General features: G+C 45.1%; 1 protein-coding gene across 3 annotated transcripts in view; it reads left to right on the forward strand.

Moving 5' to 3' along the window:
- Positions 1-15516, forward strand: part of SLC35F4 (solute carrier family 35 member F4) — a 103524-nt gene extending 88008 nt beyond the window's left edge. For 2 of the 3 annotated variants that reach the window (XM_010712092.2, XM_010712094.2), the window contains 5 exons: positions 5264-5483; positions 11344-11469; positions 12773-12965; positions 14148-14237; positions 15073-15516. In XM_010712092.2, coding sequence (XP_010710394.1) covers positions 5264-5483; positions 11344-11469; positions 12773-12965; positions 14148-14237; positions 15073-15314 — 871 coding nt within the window. In that variant the 3' untranslated portion in view covers positions 15315-15516. The remainder of the gene's footprint in view (positions 1-5263; positions 5484-11343; positions 11470-12772; positions 12966-14147; positions 14238-15072) is intronic. The other variant, XM_031553733.1, reaches the window with a different exon arrangement.
- Positions 15517-15977: the final 461 nt, after the last annotated feature.

The following is a 15977-nucleotide window of genomic DNA, read 5'->3' on the forward strand; positions in this document are numbered from 1 at the left end:
TGAGAACATTAACAGCGTCAGCTTGGCTTCTGGGTATGGGGTGAAGTAATAATGAGTGCAGTGCAAATAAGGAAGAAGGTGAGACTAAATATCCCCGCAGATAGAGCCTCTGCATTTAGTTGATTGGCATCCACCAGAGCCAAGTTTTGAGCAAAGCATTTGTGGCAGTGATTAATAAAAGCATGCTTAAACAGTAGGTACATTTCCCCAGCTGTTGATGAAGTTCAGCCAGGTCTGAGGGCATGTGTACATGCCCAGAGGAACTTCTGACACAGATGTGAAGCTACGTTTGTGAAGTGTGCAAGGAGGACTTTGGTGATGGGAAGGCACATTCCAGAGCGTTTCCTAGTCCAGATGTATTGAGAATTCAGATCCCAGGGAGAAGTGACTGCTGGCAAGTACTGACTGTCATGGGCACCAGCCTGCTTGGTCTGTGCTGCATTACAGCTGGATGAGCTCTTTGTGCTGGGATTTGGCTATGGCAATCTCTCCAGGATGAGTGTTTGGTTTTCTGATGACTTAAAGAATTGAAAAATTTTCTGGAGTTTTTAAACTCTGAGTTATAGAAATTTGGAAGGGATCTTTGGAGTCATGTAATCCAGCCTCCTTCTCACAGCAGGATTAATTTCCAGGCTGGTCAACTTGGTTAACAGCTTGTTTTGTGTTTTTGATACAGTCCTTATTATTTTTTTTTTAAATTGCATTTTCTAAGGTTCCTTATCTCTTCATTTGATGGTTTTATTTCTGTGGAGTAATTCTTGTCAGTAAAGCCTGTTGTATAACGGTTCCAGGCCTGCCTCAGGTCCAGAGGAGATTGTATTTCTGGAGGATGTAGTCCCTCACTACAGGCTTTAAAGACAAATGACATTTTGCCCCACAGACAGTCCCGGTGGATCAGAACAAACAGTGTTGATGATATCTTGGCAGAGACCAATGATGATGCCAGTGACTGGCAGAGAGCTGCCCCAGGCTGGTAAAGCTGTGTAGAGCCACTGTTGCTTTTTATCTCTTAAAAAAAATAAATTCCACCTGGAAGGATAAAAGTCTCAGTCTTCAACTTTACTTTGGCTTTCTTAAGATTGGCAATTGTGTATTTCTTACCTTTCACACTTTACCTTAGAGATTAAATTTTGTGGTCTCAGAAACTAACTCACAGTTATTACCTCCCCACTGGATTTCAGTAAAGAATTGTCTTGAGGTGGAAGGCACAGCTCTTTGTACCTTCCTGGTACTGCAGACAACAGTTCCACATGATAAATGTGAGAGTCCTTGCAATAGCCATGAACAAAATGTTCCAAGGCTTGGTAAGCTCTGCAAAAGGAAATCCAACCCTGCTGATAGCAGTTGTGGCTTAGGATCCTGTTAGACTTATGGCTTGGGTTAGGTGGAAGGGAACTACTGACTGTCAGACTCTTTAGAAGGATCTGTTGTGGTAGGACAAGGAGAAATGATTTCTAACTAAAAGAGGAGAGAATTAGACAGGGTGTAAGAAAAAAAGCTTTTTATGATAAGGGTGGTGAGGCACTGGCACAGTTATTGCCAGACTAGTGGGGGATGCCCCGTCCCTGCAGACAGCCAAGGTCAGGGGATGGGCTCTGAGCACCTGATGGAGCTGTGGGTGTCCCTGTTCACTGCAGGGAGTCAGACCAGATAGCCTTGAAGGGTCCCTTCCAACTCAAACTGTTCTATAATTCTGTATTTCCAATGTCAAAAAAATTTGCCTCCCTGTCTGCTTGTCTTGGCTTCTCAAGGAGCTTGCACTGTAGTGTTCAGCAGCTTTCTGCCAGAATACTGCCATACTACAGCAGCAGGTGCTCTGCAACCTTGGGGCACGGGGTAGGAACAGTGTTGGTAGGTGTGCTTAAGGAAAGATGAACGTGTTGTGAAGAGTTGGTTGCCTAGCAAAAAGGACCAGATGTGAGCATTACAGTCCTCATCTTCATGTTACTCCAGGTAGTGTCTGTTAGCTGTTCTCTGTAAGCTGTTTTAAAACCAGCTGCTGAATTACGCTCCAGCAGCTGCTGTGTGTCAGGGATGAGCAAACCTATTCTTCTGCATGGAATGAGAATTCTGGAATCGAAATAACTGAGAGGGATGCAGTGTGTGTAGTGTGACCCAGAAGAAAAGCTCCACGACTGCCTGAGGTGCTGCAGTTCCTGAGAGCATGGCACACTGCCCAGAGCTGAGGGCTACCTGCAAATAAAAAGAGCTGTTTGTGTTAGAGGGCAGGTTTTAAATAGACTTCTTGTGCGTTTGGAAATAGTTTGTGTCATAGTTTCAGGGTCAGCTGCCCTTAGATATGTCTCTGTCTGTAAGTCAACAGCCTACAGATATCTATATCAGGGTGGATCCACGGAGCCTCTCCCCTGAGCACAGGGTTTTAATCACTGTCATGTCCTGATGGCTTCTGCAGGTTTAATTTTAGTTGCATGCCAAAGAGGCTGTGTTAACCACAGAGCAACCAGCCCTCACAGAGCCCGAGGCAATGACTCTAGACATGGCTGGAAAGAGAAGGCATTCTTCCTAGCTCCTCACTCACTGAGCATTATTCACCAGGAACACGGAGTTCTCCTAGGCACAGAAGTGAATTCAGCAGGTCTCTCTCTTGCTCAGCACACCCCTGTCACATTTTTTTTCTTCTTCTTCTTCTTTTCTTTTTTCAACTGAGAGATGATGAAGCACTGGCCTCTGTTTTGCCTGGTCCTTGTTTCCTCCTGTGTGTGATGAGGGCTCTTCCATGTACTTAAGCAGTCCATTGCCTGGGGCATGTGACGCTGAATTTTCAGATTTCTTTTGCTAGTTGTGATCCTGTCTGCATCCCTCCCACTGTTTCTGGGAACTCAGAGATAAGTGATGTTTTTGGTGGTCCCTCCCAGACTTTGGCCAGCCCATAGAGCCCATCCCAGAACAACAGAAATCTTTCTGAAGCTTCTTCCTTCCACGAACTCAGCTGGGGCACTTCGGACCTGACTCTGCTCTGTGTTTGTCTGGGTGCAAACATCCTGGAGATCTATAGGACAACAAAGCCTGACTCATTCTTTTTTGAAGGCCAGGCAGGATGGGGCTGTAAGCTACCTGCTCTAGAGGGAGATATCCCTGCCTATAACAAGGGGTTGGAACTGAATCATCTTAAAGGTCCCTTCCAACCCAAACCATTCTATGATTCTGTGATTCTGGCATTTCCCCTTTTTGGCTTTGGAAACTCCCTCCCCTCCCTGTGGATAGATGGGCAGAAGTGCTGGGTGTATTTCCAGCATCTCCTGCATCACTCAGGTCCAGCTGTTCTCCAGCTGTGCTGCTGCTCCATTTTATCTGCCTGCTCTCAGTGCCTTGCCTTGCCAGGTGCAGGGCTGATGGGGACATGATTTTCCATGGCACATTTGAAGAGAGTTTTTCTTGCTGCCTTGCAGACACAGTGATGCACTTGGATGATTTTGCTGTTTGTATGCTATTGGCATAGCACTGGGATAGTTAATTGTGCCCTGCATTATTTTGAGCAGCCCAAGCACCAATCTCTCTCATTTTAATATAGCACAAGCTTGTTCCCTCTAAGACAGATTCTGACAGCATCTGAGACAGGTTGGATTTAGATCCATGTAACAATCCAATTGTGCATCTCAATGGACAGCAGAATTCCCACTAGTTTGAACATCAGGATCCATGCAGGTCTATAGTTCACAGTTCAGATCTGTTCTTGACAAGACAGGGCATACCAGCTCTGGCATCTCGTAATGCTAACACAGGTTTGGTGCATCCAGGTCAGCAACACCTGCCTGAAGTGAGACACATCTGAGCTTAGCATCATCTCTGCATCCATTGTGTCTCACGGGGAGAAAAACATCTCTTAAGTGACAGCTGCTGTATCTGCAAGCCAACAAGTAGTCAAGTTTCTGCTGCCAGCAAGGCCGTTCCCAGACAAGGAAATTCATCACATTTAATTCCTGTTGAAAGCAATGGTACAACAGCCTGCATTCAAACTGAAACATTTATCCGTTTGCCTCAGTTTACCTCAGATAAATGAGGTACAAAGCAAATGATAAATGGTACACAACATGAGCTGTTCTCTTTCTGTGCAGAACATTCCTTAGAAACAGGCTGACTTCTGAGAGCATTCAGCTCATACAGACTGAAGGAGAGGATTGGCAGATCTGCGAACCTGAGCATCATCAGCTCGGTGCACATCCCACTTTTGGTGTTATTACCAAAAATGACTGCTTTGTACCCCAGCTCATCTTAGTAGCAGAGGGAATTGATAGCTATGAAGTAAGGCATAGGTTATCCTATATATTACACAGATGTAATTACTCTCCTTTCTTCTAATGGAGAATGGTGGTTTCTATTCACAATAGTAAAAAACATGAAACCTTTTTAACAGCAGATTTCCCCAGAGTTAGTAGCAGTGGGCAAGGAGACCCCAACACAACTCTTTAAATGGGAAATTAAGTCAAGATTATTATTCCCACTACCACTTCCCAATAAAGTACAGAAAACCTAAGTTTTTACTTGATTTATTTTGCAATGCAGTCTTTGAAGTTACTAGTTAGTTCCAGGTAGTTGGTATTTTAGGAATTGTCCAAAGCTATGAAAGTTCTGGGGACCCAAGACCTAGGAGAATTTTGGTCACAGTCCCTTAGTGTTGTCATGGAATGATGTGTTGCAGTTTGGTGGCACCTTGGTTTGCTCCATTGGCATTTTGGTTTTGTGATGCATTCACACTTTTCACTCTGTTGTAAAATACAGCAGTTATATACCCTGCCCTTCCCTCTTCTCTCGTTTCATCGGCTCAGCTTCACGTGCCAGTGGGTATCTTTCAGGCAATCCCTAAAGCTCGCTTGGCCATACACTAGAATATATTTCAATAGAAATAAAAAGAGGTATCAGAGCAAAGCAAGAGAACAGTTGTCAAGCTACAGAGAAAAACTGCAGTTATAATCACCCTTTTCATGGCCTTGAAGGCAGAAGCTGAGAGCTGTCAGTGCTTTATAGATGACCTTCATTTACGTGTGCACCTCTGGGATTACTGTTGCTTAGAGTGTGATTATTCCAGGTAAGCTACTTCTTTTCTATTTGTGAAACTGCTGTTTTGAGAAAAATATTGGTTATTTTCTCTCTGCGAATTAAACAATACTTTCTTACGGGCGTGCAGAGTAGTTAAGAAAAGCACTTAATTGAGTGTGATAAAAGTCTAATGAATGTTTGCTGTGCTGGAGTGAATGCTAAGCAGAACCCTAGCTGAGCTTTAAACTCTCTTTTCTTTTCTTAGGGAATGCAGTCGGATTTTTGGTGAAGATGGTCTGACGCTGAAACTCTTTCTTAAAAGGACTGCTCCCTTTTCTATTCTGTGGACTTTGACTAACTACTTGTATTTACTGGCTTTAAAGAAGCTGACAGCCACAGACGTCTCTGCTCTGTTCTGTTGTAACAAAGCTTTTGTCTTCTTGCTTTCTTGGATTGTGCTGAAAGACAGGTTCATGGGAGCAAGGGTAATGGCATGCCTGATTTTCACCTCTCTTATTTTCATCCTTACCTCAAACCATAAGCTATTGCACTACCATAGTCCTGCTGCATTATGGTATGCGTACACCACATTATGGTATGCATATACCATGAAACCATTCCCATTTAGCTTTGTGGCCCAAATGTGAGCCTGAAGATCCCCCACATTGATTGGGTTACAGGGCTAAGTACAGTCAGTTAATTTTATTTTAAACCTTGTGATAAATGCTTAGGTTCTAGCCAAAGCGATTTCATTCCTTGTTTGAGCAGGCAGCTGTACTCGATATGTAAAATACATATTTATTCCACAAGTACACATGCATAAACCACCACCACATCTGAGATCTCCTGATGTGCAGCAGTTTGAATGGTTGTGTTCTATAGCTTGGCTAAGGAGCTGCCAAGTCTTCTGTTTCTGCTTGTGCAGATTCTCCCACTGAAGTGGTGGTCCAAGGCCTCGTGGTCTCATTAGTTGTGATCCCTCTGGACCTTGAGCCCCACCAGTGACTGTGTGGGGCCAGGCTGGTGCCTAGGACCAGGAGAGTCAATGGAATTGAAGTTCTATGACCAGGAGGATCAATAGAATGGAAGTTCCATAACCAGGAGGGTCAATAGAGTGGAAGTTCCATGGAAAGCTTGAAGGATCAGGATGTTTATCCAAGTGGCCCGCTTTTATAAAAAATGACAAAGACAACAGCTTTGTTTTAATTAGCAATGTGATAGAATTGGTTCAGAAGTGAAAGGAGAAGGCACCCTAACTCACAGGCATTTGGAGCAGACAGCAGCACATTGCCCAGTCACTGTGTTTAGGTTTTGGGGACAGAAAAAGGAATTGTTTAAAGTAAAACAGTTCTGGGGTTTCCTGAAGGGACAGGACTGGCTATGCAGTCTGTAACGACATGGAGCATTGGGCATGTTGTCCCATGAGAACCTCTCCTTTGGGTAGGGGTTGTTGCTGGATGAGTTCAGCAAAGGGTCCGTGCCATGAAGGTAAGGGCATGGACCCCTCACCTTGCAGTGCTAATGCCAGGCATCTGCATATCTATTTCATATATAATTAAAAATGTAAAAACTCAGATATCTAAGCATGCCATACCCCCATCATGCTGATGGCTGGCTCACAGAAGCAGGGTTTGAAATCCTCAGTTCTTCTGCACAGCAATTAATAGGAGCGGTGACTTCTGAGGCTGTTTTCCCCCCTCGGTCCCTTGATCATCTCATCTTCCTGCTGTTATTCCTCACTTGTATAAGGTAATTCTGAGCCCAGCTGGGGAAAAAAAAAAAGGAAATTTGGGACTCTTAAGCTATTTTTTTTTCTTCCTAAAAGCAACCTCTTTCTAGAAGAGCAAACACAATTACTGCATTTCTGTAGCCCACTTTCTTAAAGAAAGCAGGTAAAAAATACTAAAGCTATTCTCAGTTATTAGCTGTTTTTCACTGACTGATACAAAGTCGTTATAAATATGCATTAGTATTAATGCTGTAAACACCGTGAGGTTTGTACAAGAAAGAGCCGGCAGAGGAAGCCAACAGCAAATCCTGCTTTTGCTGCTAAGTGGCAGATTCTGCATGCACTGTGCTGGAAGGGTAATTAGCAGCGTTTTCCAGCAGCCCTCCTGCCTGAGTAACACTTAATGATGTTAATAACCACGCAGGAGAGTGTATGAGAACTAAAACACAGCAAAGCAGCGTGGACTCAGCCTTTGGTATTATGAATGCATCTCACACAGCAGGCATGATTTGGTTATTTGGACATGAAGGGGATGGAAAGAAAAAGGGTAATTGCATACCCTATGCAGAAGCACACAGCAGCCTGGAGCCCAGCCAGCATTTCAGAGCTCAGCTACTTGTTCTGTCAGAGCCTGGGAGCTGTGGGGCATATCTGCACTGCATTGGGGTGGAATGCAGCTGCAGGCAGGATTTCAGGTGGGCTGCAAAAGGACAGGTGTGGTGTGATGGCTGCCCATATGGCGTGGCATAGATTTGGGTGGGGAAGCATTAAATAGCTGCAGGAAGGCTCCACACAGCCCTCTGGCATTTGAGTTACTTGCAGTGTGTGCTTTGCAGTGATGCTGAAGGAGCTTGGGGCAACCAGAGAGAGTAAAACTGAGATAGGGAAGGTTTAGATTAGATATTAGGAGGAAGGTTTTCAGCCAGAGGGTGGTGAGGCACTGGAACAGGTTGCCCAAGGAGGCTGTGGATGCCCCATCCCTGGAGGCATTCAAGGCCAGGCTGGATGTGGCTCTGGGCAGCCTGGGCTGCTGGTTGGTGACCTGCACACAGCAGGGGGTTGGAACTGGATGAGCACTGTGCTCCTTTGCAACCCAGACCATTCTATGATTCTATGATAAAGCACACACTGGAGAAAGAATATTTGTACGAAACTGATATACACAGCAATGAATGTGTATCTATTTACTTAAGAGTAAGGATTCAGAGTTTCACTGGAGGCAGACCCTTAGCCACAGTGACTGTCTGCACAGGGAACATCACACAGACCCTACTATGCCATAACCTGGTTTGCTTGGACACTTATGAATGCCTTACAGATTAATAAGATGCACCCTGTGTCCATGTTACATAGGGATTTGTGGAAGGCTGGACAGCCGTGGCTCAGAGCAAGCACGGATGTGTGAATGACTTCTCATCTTTGAAGAGTTCTGTGGGTTTATGATGCTTAGATGTAGCCACATGTTAAACATTCCCAAGTTTGAGCCCATGGTTGTATTTCTTCTGTGAAGTTGGCAGCTGAAGTGAGTAAGTGCAGCTTATTGGGTAGGTGCAGAGTGCTCTGGGGACATTTTTCCCCCCCCAAAGAAAGGTTGGCTGGAGTGCAAACACAGATTTCCTTACTGCAGCACCCCATTTTGCCATATGCTGCACACAGAAAAGCAATTGTTCCTAACTGTTAGTTGACCTAGCTGTCTTCCAGGAAAAAGAAAAAGGCGAGCTTATTTCATTCCTTACCTACAAAGATCTGAAAGAAAGGTATTCCACTCTTCCATTAATTAAAAGCCTTGTTTAACGAGCTGTCAGCCTTGCCTGGCCGTGGCCTTGCTGCTGCTTGTCTGCAGGATGTGTGCTCAGGTTTCTAAAGCAAACACACAAGGTCAGCTGTGCTAATGCAGTGTGATTTGCAGGAAGAGCTTTGTACATGGAGTTGAAATAATGTTCTCTCTGTTTTCCCATATCAGGTCATATGTTTCTGAAGTCTTACGAAATGATGCCCCATGTCTGTCCATTGCTGTGGTTGTTTCAGGGGAAAAGGTGCTTGGCTTTCTAAATTGTTGATTAAATTAGGAAACTGCTTCTCAGAATTGGATGTAGTCAGGCTGGAAAGATGATTTTCCCAACAAGGAAGATCCTTTCTGTGGGGATGATGAATCTACTGGTCATCAGAACCATGAAAAGCTTCACTTACCGGGTCAGAGTGTTGTTTTAATCTTGATCCTTTCCATCTGAAGAAGGGGATAACTGCATCAGATTCCCCTGTTTTGTCTTATGGGAGATATTGCCTGAAATACTGTGGCTGAAGGATCCAGCTGACAGCTGAAATGCTGCATCTGAATTTATGCACGAGGTGGGATGTGTGATGCAGTCCAAGATGAAACCAGATGTGCAGTAAGCAGGGCAAGGGAAGCTCTGCAGAATCACAGGACGTGTCATGCTGATTTCAGAGAAGTGCTGAGTATGATTCTGCACTGCTTCAAGGCTGGGTGCTGTGGTATTGGTATGCTAGGATAAACCATAAGGAGGAATAGCAGTATTAGACAGTTATTACATAATTTGTCAGGGAGTACAACGACAGGAGAAGGAGTAATGACTTTAAACTAATAGAGGGGAGATTTAGATTAGATATAAGGAAGAAATTCTTCTCTATTAGGTGATGAGATGCTGGCGTAGAGAAACTGTAGGTGCCCCATCCCTGGAGGTGCCCAAGGCCAGCCTGGATGGAGCCCTGGGCAGCCTGAGCTGGTGGGACCCAGTGGGCTGTAAAAAGGTACCTTCCAGCCATTGGGATTTAGGAATGCTAACATTTTAGCTCTGGTCTCAGAGATTTGGCTTCACTGTAAGAGTTGATTATTGATTCTCAGTAGTGTCCCATGCATGGACACATTTACACGTCCTCATCTTGTGTGTCCCCTGAGACATGGCTTTGCTCATCTGAGTGGTGCTGTTGAAGTTGTTTTATGAGGGTTTTGTGTTTGTTGCCTCAGTGTAACTCATATCTGCTCAGTACAAGGATCAGTTGGTTTCTAGGACTCTTGGTGAACCTTTGTGAGAACTGAAAGTCAAACTGCTCTGCAGCAGGGCAGGTGGTTTTATGGAGAAATCTTTGCCTGTGAGTGTGTGAAGCACGTGAAACTCAAGTTTATCTGGTGGTAACCATTTCTTATGTGCAGCTAAGTCAGGTTTTCCAGAAAGAACTCCTAACCCAGTGCTTATGTCTTGTTGGTGTTGGTTTGGGGTTATACCAGGGACAAGGAGGTTGTGGATGCCCTGTCCCTGGAGGTGTTCAAGGCCAGGTTGGATGGGGCCCTGGGCAGCCTGGGCTGGTATTAAGTGTGGAGGTTGGTGGCTCTGCCTTGGCAGGGTGATTGGAGGTTGATGATCCTTGAGGTCCCTTCCAACCCTGGCCATTCTGTGATTCTGTGATTCTATGAAAGCCCTGCCTGCCAAGCAGGTTGCTCAGGAGCTGGCTCCAACACGGCATGCTGTTGAGCATAACCATATTTGTTTGTATGGATGGAGAGGGCCCTCCTTGTCCTCCTCACTGCGATTTAATGGGTATCTGATAGGAGAAAAGCATCTAGCCTTGCAAACTGCTGATGACTCTGTCACAGCCAACTTTAGAGATCTGCATTTGTGCACCTTCTGACTGTTCCAAGCTCTAGTACAGTCTTTTATTTATAATTGCAAGGTGTTTAATGCTATACTTATTCTTTTTAAAATCCATTTAAAAAGCCATCTTTCAGAAATGAAGCTGTGATTTTCCTCAGGTCTGAGAAAACATTTCCCTCTGAAGTCCATGGAAGTTAGGTAGTCACCGTCTTTGAAAGCAAAATAAGGTAAAGACACTGTATTTACCTGCTGAGGGCAGGTAGGAAAAGAGGAGTTTTTCAAAGAATAAAGCATGGAGTGAGCCCTGGTACTTCATGAGGCTTCCTGGAGTCAGGACCCAGGATTTCACATACTACGTAGATACATATTTCTATTCTTTTTCCTTTGAGTTTCTTAGAAGTTCTGACTTGGATTTTCAAAAGAGGCAAAAAAAAAAAAAAAACAACCCACCCCTACAAACCCTGACCAGAAAGGTAAAGGCTTATTAAAGACATTTGGCCACATCTGTCCAAGAAAGCTGGCGCAGCCTTTGGGAAATGTATGCAGCTCCCAGTTATGTACAGCTGTTCCCCAACACAAGATTTATTCTCCTGGGCTGATCTCCAGGAAGGCTTCCCATCCAAATGTTTACATTTCAGGTCCAAGTGATGGCTTTGATGAATATTCATCCTCTTGCATAGCAAAGTATCTTAGAAATCTCTTGGTCTTGGAGTCACGTCTTTGAAGTGGGTCTTTAGCTTATAAAATACGCAGTGATGGATGTTATGTGAGTAGCTCCCAGGACAGTTTGCAATGCTGTAGATCCATATCACTCTCAGTGCATACACTTTCATTATGTTTTACATCTCTCCCAACAGTATATAACCAACTATTTAAGGGAAGTCGGGAAGATCTGAAGTCAGAGAACATAGCTAGTGACACTCATTAAAGCCCCCCACAGTGATAATCTCTTTCTGTGTAATGAAACTGTGCTGAGCTTCACATTGCTTTGCTTTGTCTGTGCAGATAGTCGCAGCAATAATGGCAATCACAGGAATCGTAATGATGGCATATGCAGATGGTTTCCAGGGTGATTCAATTATCGGGGTAGCATATGCTGTTGGATCAGCCTCTACATCTGCATTGTATAAGGTGGGTCGTCACTGTTTATTAATATTTTTATTTAGTTAGCATTAGATGTTAATAATGTGAATGTACAGAGCAGGTCCCTATGAATTCAATGCTTCAATTTATTTACCCCTCATGTGTTATTTGTGTTGTGACGAGGCGATGTCACAATGTCAGAAATCTTACTACCAGAGTAATTAGTCTGTAGCTGCCAAATATTCAGATTGCCTTTGCTTTACGAGCCCTTGATGAAATCTCTGTTGTTATCCTGCTGCATGGAGTTTAGGATCATGTTTTAACCATTTCTTGCCACTGCCATTCGTTGACACTGTTTCAAGTGGGCCATTTGCAGCAGGGAGGAGAGGGTGAGAGCAGATAGCACCGTGTCCCTTCTGCAGGGACAGACGTCTCGTCCCTGGTCTGCAGTGCAGAGCTCTTGTGTATTCCACTCTCGTGCCAGGCTCAGAGCCCCTGTTTGCCTGGTATATTAGAGACAGCAGGGCTCTGACTCCTGCTTGAAAGAACTAGCTGCTCTTGGAAGTGAGAGATGAAGAAAGGAGAGACATGGCTGACCTAGAAATAGCCCACCTTCTAGGTTGGGCTAAGCTGGCTGTGTTTACTCCTGTAATTCTCCTTACATGGACTGCTATGTATTTGGGTTCTGAGTTACTCTCTTTTTGGCATTTTATAATAAACATCATGATATGTTGTATGTATGGACTTGTGCAAGGCCTTTGATGTGGTTCCACACCACATCCTCATCTCTAAATGGGAGAGAGATGGGTTTGAAGGCTGGACTATTAGATGGATAAAGAATTGGCTAGAAGGTCACAGCCAGAGGGCTGTGCTCAATGGCTCTATGTCCAGGTGGAGGCTGGTCACAAGCAGTGTCCCCCAGGGGTCCGTCTTGGGACCGGTGCTCTTCAACATCTTTATCAACAACACAGACAATGGCATCAAATGCACCCTCAGCAAGTTTGCTGTTGACACTAAGCTGAGTGATGCAGTTGATAGAACAGAAGGAAGGGATGTCACCCACAGGGGCCTGGACAACTCAAAAGTTGGGCCCATGTGAGCCTAATGAGATTGAGCGAAGCCAAATGCAAGGTGTTGGAGTTTGGTCTGGAAGTCCCAGCTGTGTGTACACTCTGGGAGAAGAACTCATTGAGGGCAGCTCTGCTAAGAAGGAATTGGGGGATGTGACACCCTGTCCTGGTCAGGGCTGTCCTTGTGCCCCATTCTTCCCAAGGAAATGGAGGATGCTGTGCAGGAGGACTTTGCTTTCCACAACAGCCACGAGACTAAAACCCCCCTCTTTCCTTCGCAGGTTTTGTTCAAGATGTTTCTTGGCAGTGCGAACTTTGGAGAGGCTGCTCACTTTGTTTCCACCTTGGGCTTCTTCAATTTAATTTTCATCTCTGTTACCCCAATCATACTGTATTTTACGAAGGTGGAATACTGGTCACCCTTCTCTGCTGTGCCATGGGGCTACCTGTGTGGAGTAGCTGGCCTCTGGTTAGGTATGTGAAAAAACAGGTGCTCGTTTTTCTGTCCCATCCCTTTGCACCTAGTACAAAGCTCTCCCAGATGGAATCTGACCTCAGTGCACACTGGTACTCCTTGAAGAATGATTAACGCTTTCCTTTGAGGCCTTAACACTAACATTAGTAGAAGGGAACAAAGACAGAGCGCTCGTACTAATTGCTCACTTTTCATCTTTGCATTCCTACAGCGGTGTTATTGATATTTCACTTTCTCTGTCCCAGATTGGTTGCTAAAAATGGAATTTCAAAGGGCTGCACACAGCCGAGCAGCTCCTGGCAGGCTCTGCAGGCATGCAGCACTGACATGGAGACCTACTGATGCAGGACATGTTTCTGGGGGTGCTGCAGGCTCTGGGCAAAAGTTGCACAGCTTTTTGGGGGTCTGCAAAGGCTGGTGCTGTCTGTTTCATTTCTTGCAGCCTTCTCCTCCCCTCTACTCTCCCCTAACACTTCTTCTTCCAGAGCCACAATTGCTGTCCTCTAGCCAGGCAGAAAAGCTGTTGGATTCAGCCCAGGGGTGTTTTAATTTGCAGGTATAAGAATATCCTTTCCTTTGCTAAAGTCTCAATTATTTCATAATTGTAGAGGTTTGTCTCCACTACAAGTATATTAAAGGGAAACAAAAAGGATGTCATTGCCAGTACACAGCCCATCAATGCAGCCATGCTAAAACACAGTGGGTCTGACAGCTGAGGTGCTGAGAGCAAAGCTCTTGCCATTCCTAAGCTGAATGGCAGCTTCTCCGTGAGCATCAAAGAGACAAAAAGTAGTGGTAACTTACCACCCAGAGTTCTGCTGTTTAGGACGACTTATATTAAAAACAAAAACCCCAAACATCCCATAAATCCACATTGAGCATTTGTACTGCCTTCAACATTGCAGCAAGACCAGTACTTAGACAATTGGTCTAAGTACAGCCTGCTCAGCTGACTTCATAGCCTAATTGCATGAGTGCCCCTTTATCTTGAGGGATGTGGTCAGTGGGCATTGCTGGTGGTAGGTGGATGGTTGGACTAGATGATCTTAGAGGTCTTTTCCAACCTTAATGATTCTGTAATTATAGAATTCCCATCACGCTTCTGGGGTCAGAGTGGAGGAGGAGAGTCTCATTCTATGCTCTTCTGCATAATCATGTATTATTTTATCTGTTTTCCCCAGCCTTCAACATTCTGGTTAACGTTGGCGTCGTGCTTACATACCCCATTCTGATCTCCATTGGCACAGTGCTCAGCGTCCCTGGGAATGCAGGTACAAGTCCTGTGCTCGTTGGTTGGAAGATAAGCACATCAGCATGCGGACAGCAGAAGCAGTTTTTTGTCTAAATGGTCAAAATGTTCTGCCACGTATTTCAGAAGGGTTTCGATGTTGCCTGGCTCCCACGCACGCTCCTGGTGATGGTGGGATTTTTGGTTAGCCAAAGCCATTTCTTTTGTCTTCCTTTTCTTGGTGGCTGTACCCATACTGAGCACAGAGAGGCAGGCAGCAGCCCCAGAGCTGGTGACTGTTGAGGGCAGCCCGTACACATGGAACTTTACACCAAAGTCCTTCCTTCTTCTTCAGTAGCTGTCTCTGCTCTTCTGATTTCCTCCTCCACCCCCCTGCAACTCCAGGTGTCTGGGCACATTTCCAAAGAAACATCTATTTATAGGGGGATGCAGGACAGAGATGCACGATGTGATTGTCAGCCCTGTAAGGGCTCAGATGTGCTGTTATTATGCTTGTGGAGCTGGCAGGCTGGGCCTGGAGGCATCACCTCCAGCTTGCTGCCCTCTCTGATCCATGTGGCACAAGGACATGACCTGCTGATAGCCTTTCAATATCTGACGGAGAACTACAGGGAAGAAGGAGACAGACTCTTGAGCAGGGTCTGTGGTAACAGAATAAGGGGAAATGGCTTCAAGCTTCAAGAAAATAGGTTAGATACAAGGAAAAGTCTTTTACACTGTCCAAGATCTGGTTACTTTAGGGGATGGCAGACAACGTGGCCATCTCAGATGCATGTCATGAGATAAGCCAGGCTGATCTGTTGCCACAGTCTTTTTGCTGCTGCAGTTTTGATGGTGCTGTTGTTTCTCCTTCGCAGCTGTGGATCTGTTGAAGCACAAAATGATCTTCAGCGTGGTGAGGTTGGGAGCCACCATCATCATTTGCATTGGGTTCCTGCTGATGCTGCTCCCCGAAGAATGGGACGAAATAACCCTGAGGTTCATCAACAGCTTGAAGGAGAAGAAAAGTGAGGATCACGCCGACGACATCACAGACTCCAGCGTACACACGAGAAGCAGAAGTAGAGCCAATGGCACAGTGTCTATACCACTAGCTTAGGGCTGGTGGACTGTACTGCACGCAGATGTATATTCTGTGAATATAGCTTAAATTTCCTCACTCCTTGTATGCTTAAAAATGCCATTTACTCTGAACTGGGTATGAGTTGTAAGAGAAGAGAGTTAGATCTATAATAAATGTTTACATTTATACACTTACCGAGGAAAGGATGTAAATAACCACAATAAAATGTTTTCTAATTAAAAAAAAAAACACAAATATTTAAGCTCTTGTGTTACTGAACCCAACGGTGCTGAGCTTTATCATGAGCCCAGTACCTCCCAGAGCCTTCTCATGAGAGATGGAGTACCCTGAACCACCAGCACCCTTGGGAAATGGCAGATCCCATTTCTCAGAGCATTTCAATGGGCCAAACAATTGTTCTTCTCTTCTGCCACAGTGAAAAACCTTTCAAAAGCCAAAGCAAACCAACCCGGCCACTTCCCTCCCTGTCACCACAGGGGAGTTTTGACCCAGCATTTCTGGGATCAGCCACACTTGTAGCTGAAGGGCACCACCTCAAGTCGGTTTTGGGGTTGATACGTTCATTGACACCGACAGACAGCTGTAGAGATGTGTTTTACTGAAATTCCAGCTCCTGCCAAACCAAACACACAGGGAAAACAAGCGTTTCCTTTCAGCGTGCATTGACGAGTGCGTTTT

Source organism: Meleagris gallopavo, chromosome 5 (genome assembly GCF_000146605.3).
Source record: "Meleagris gallopavo isolate NT-WF06-2002-E0010 breed Aviagen turkey brand Nicholas breeding stock chromosome 5, Turkey_5.1, whole genome shotgun sequence".
NCBI classification, from domain to species: Eukaryota; Metazoa; Chordata; class Aves; order Galliformes; family Phasianidae; genus Meleagris; species Meleagris gallopavo.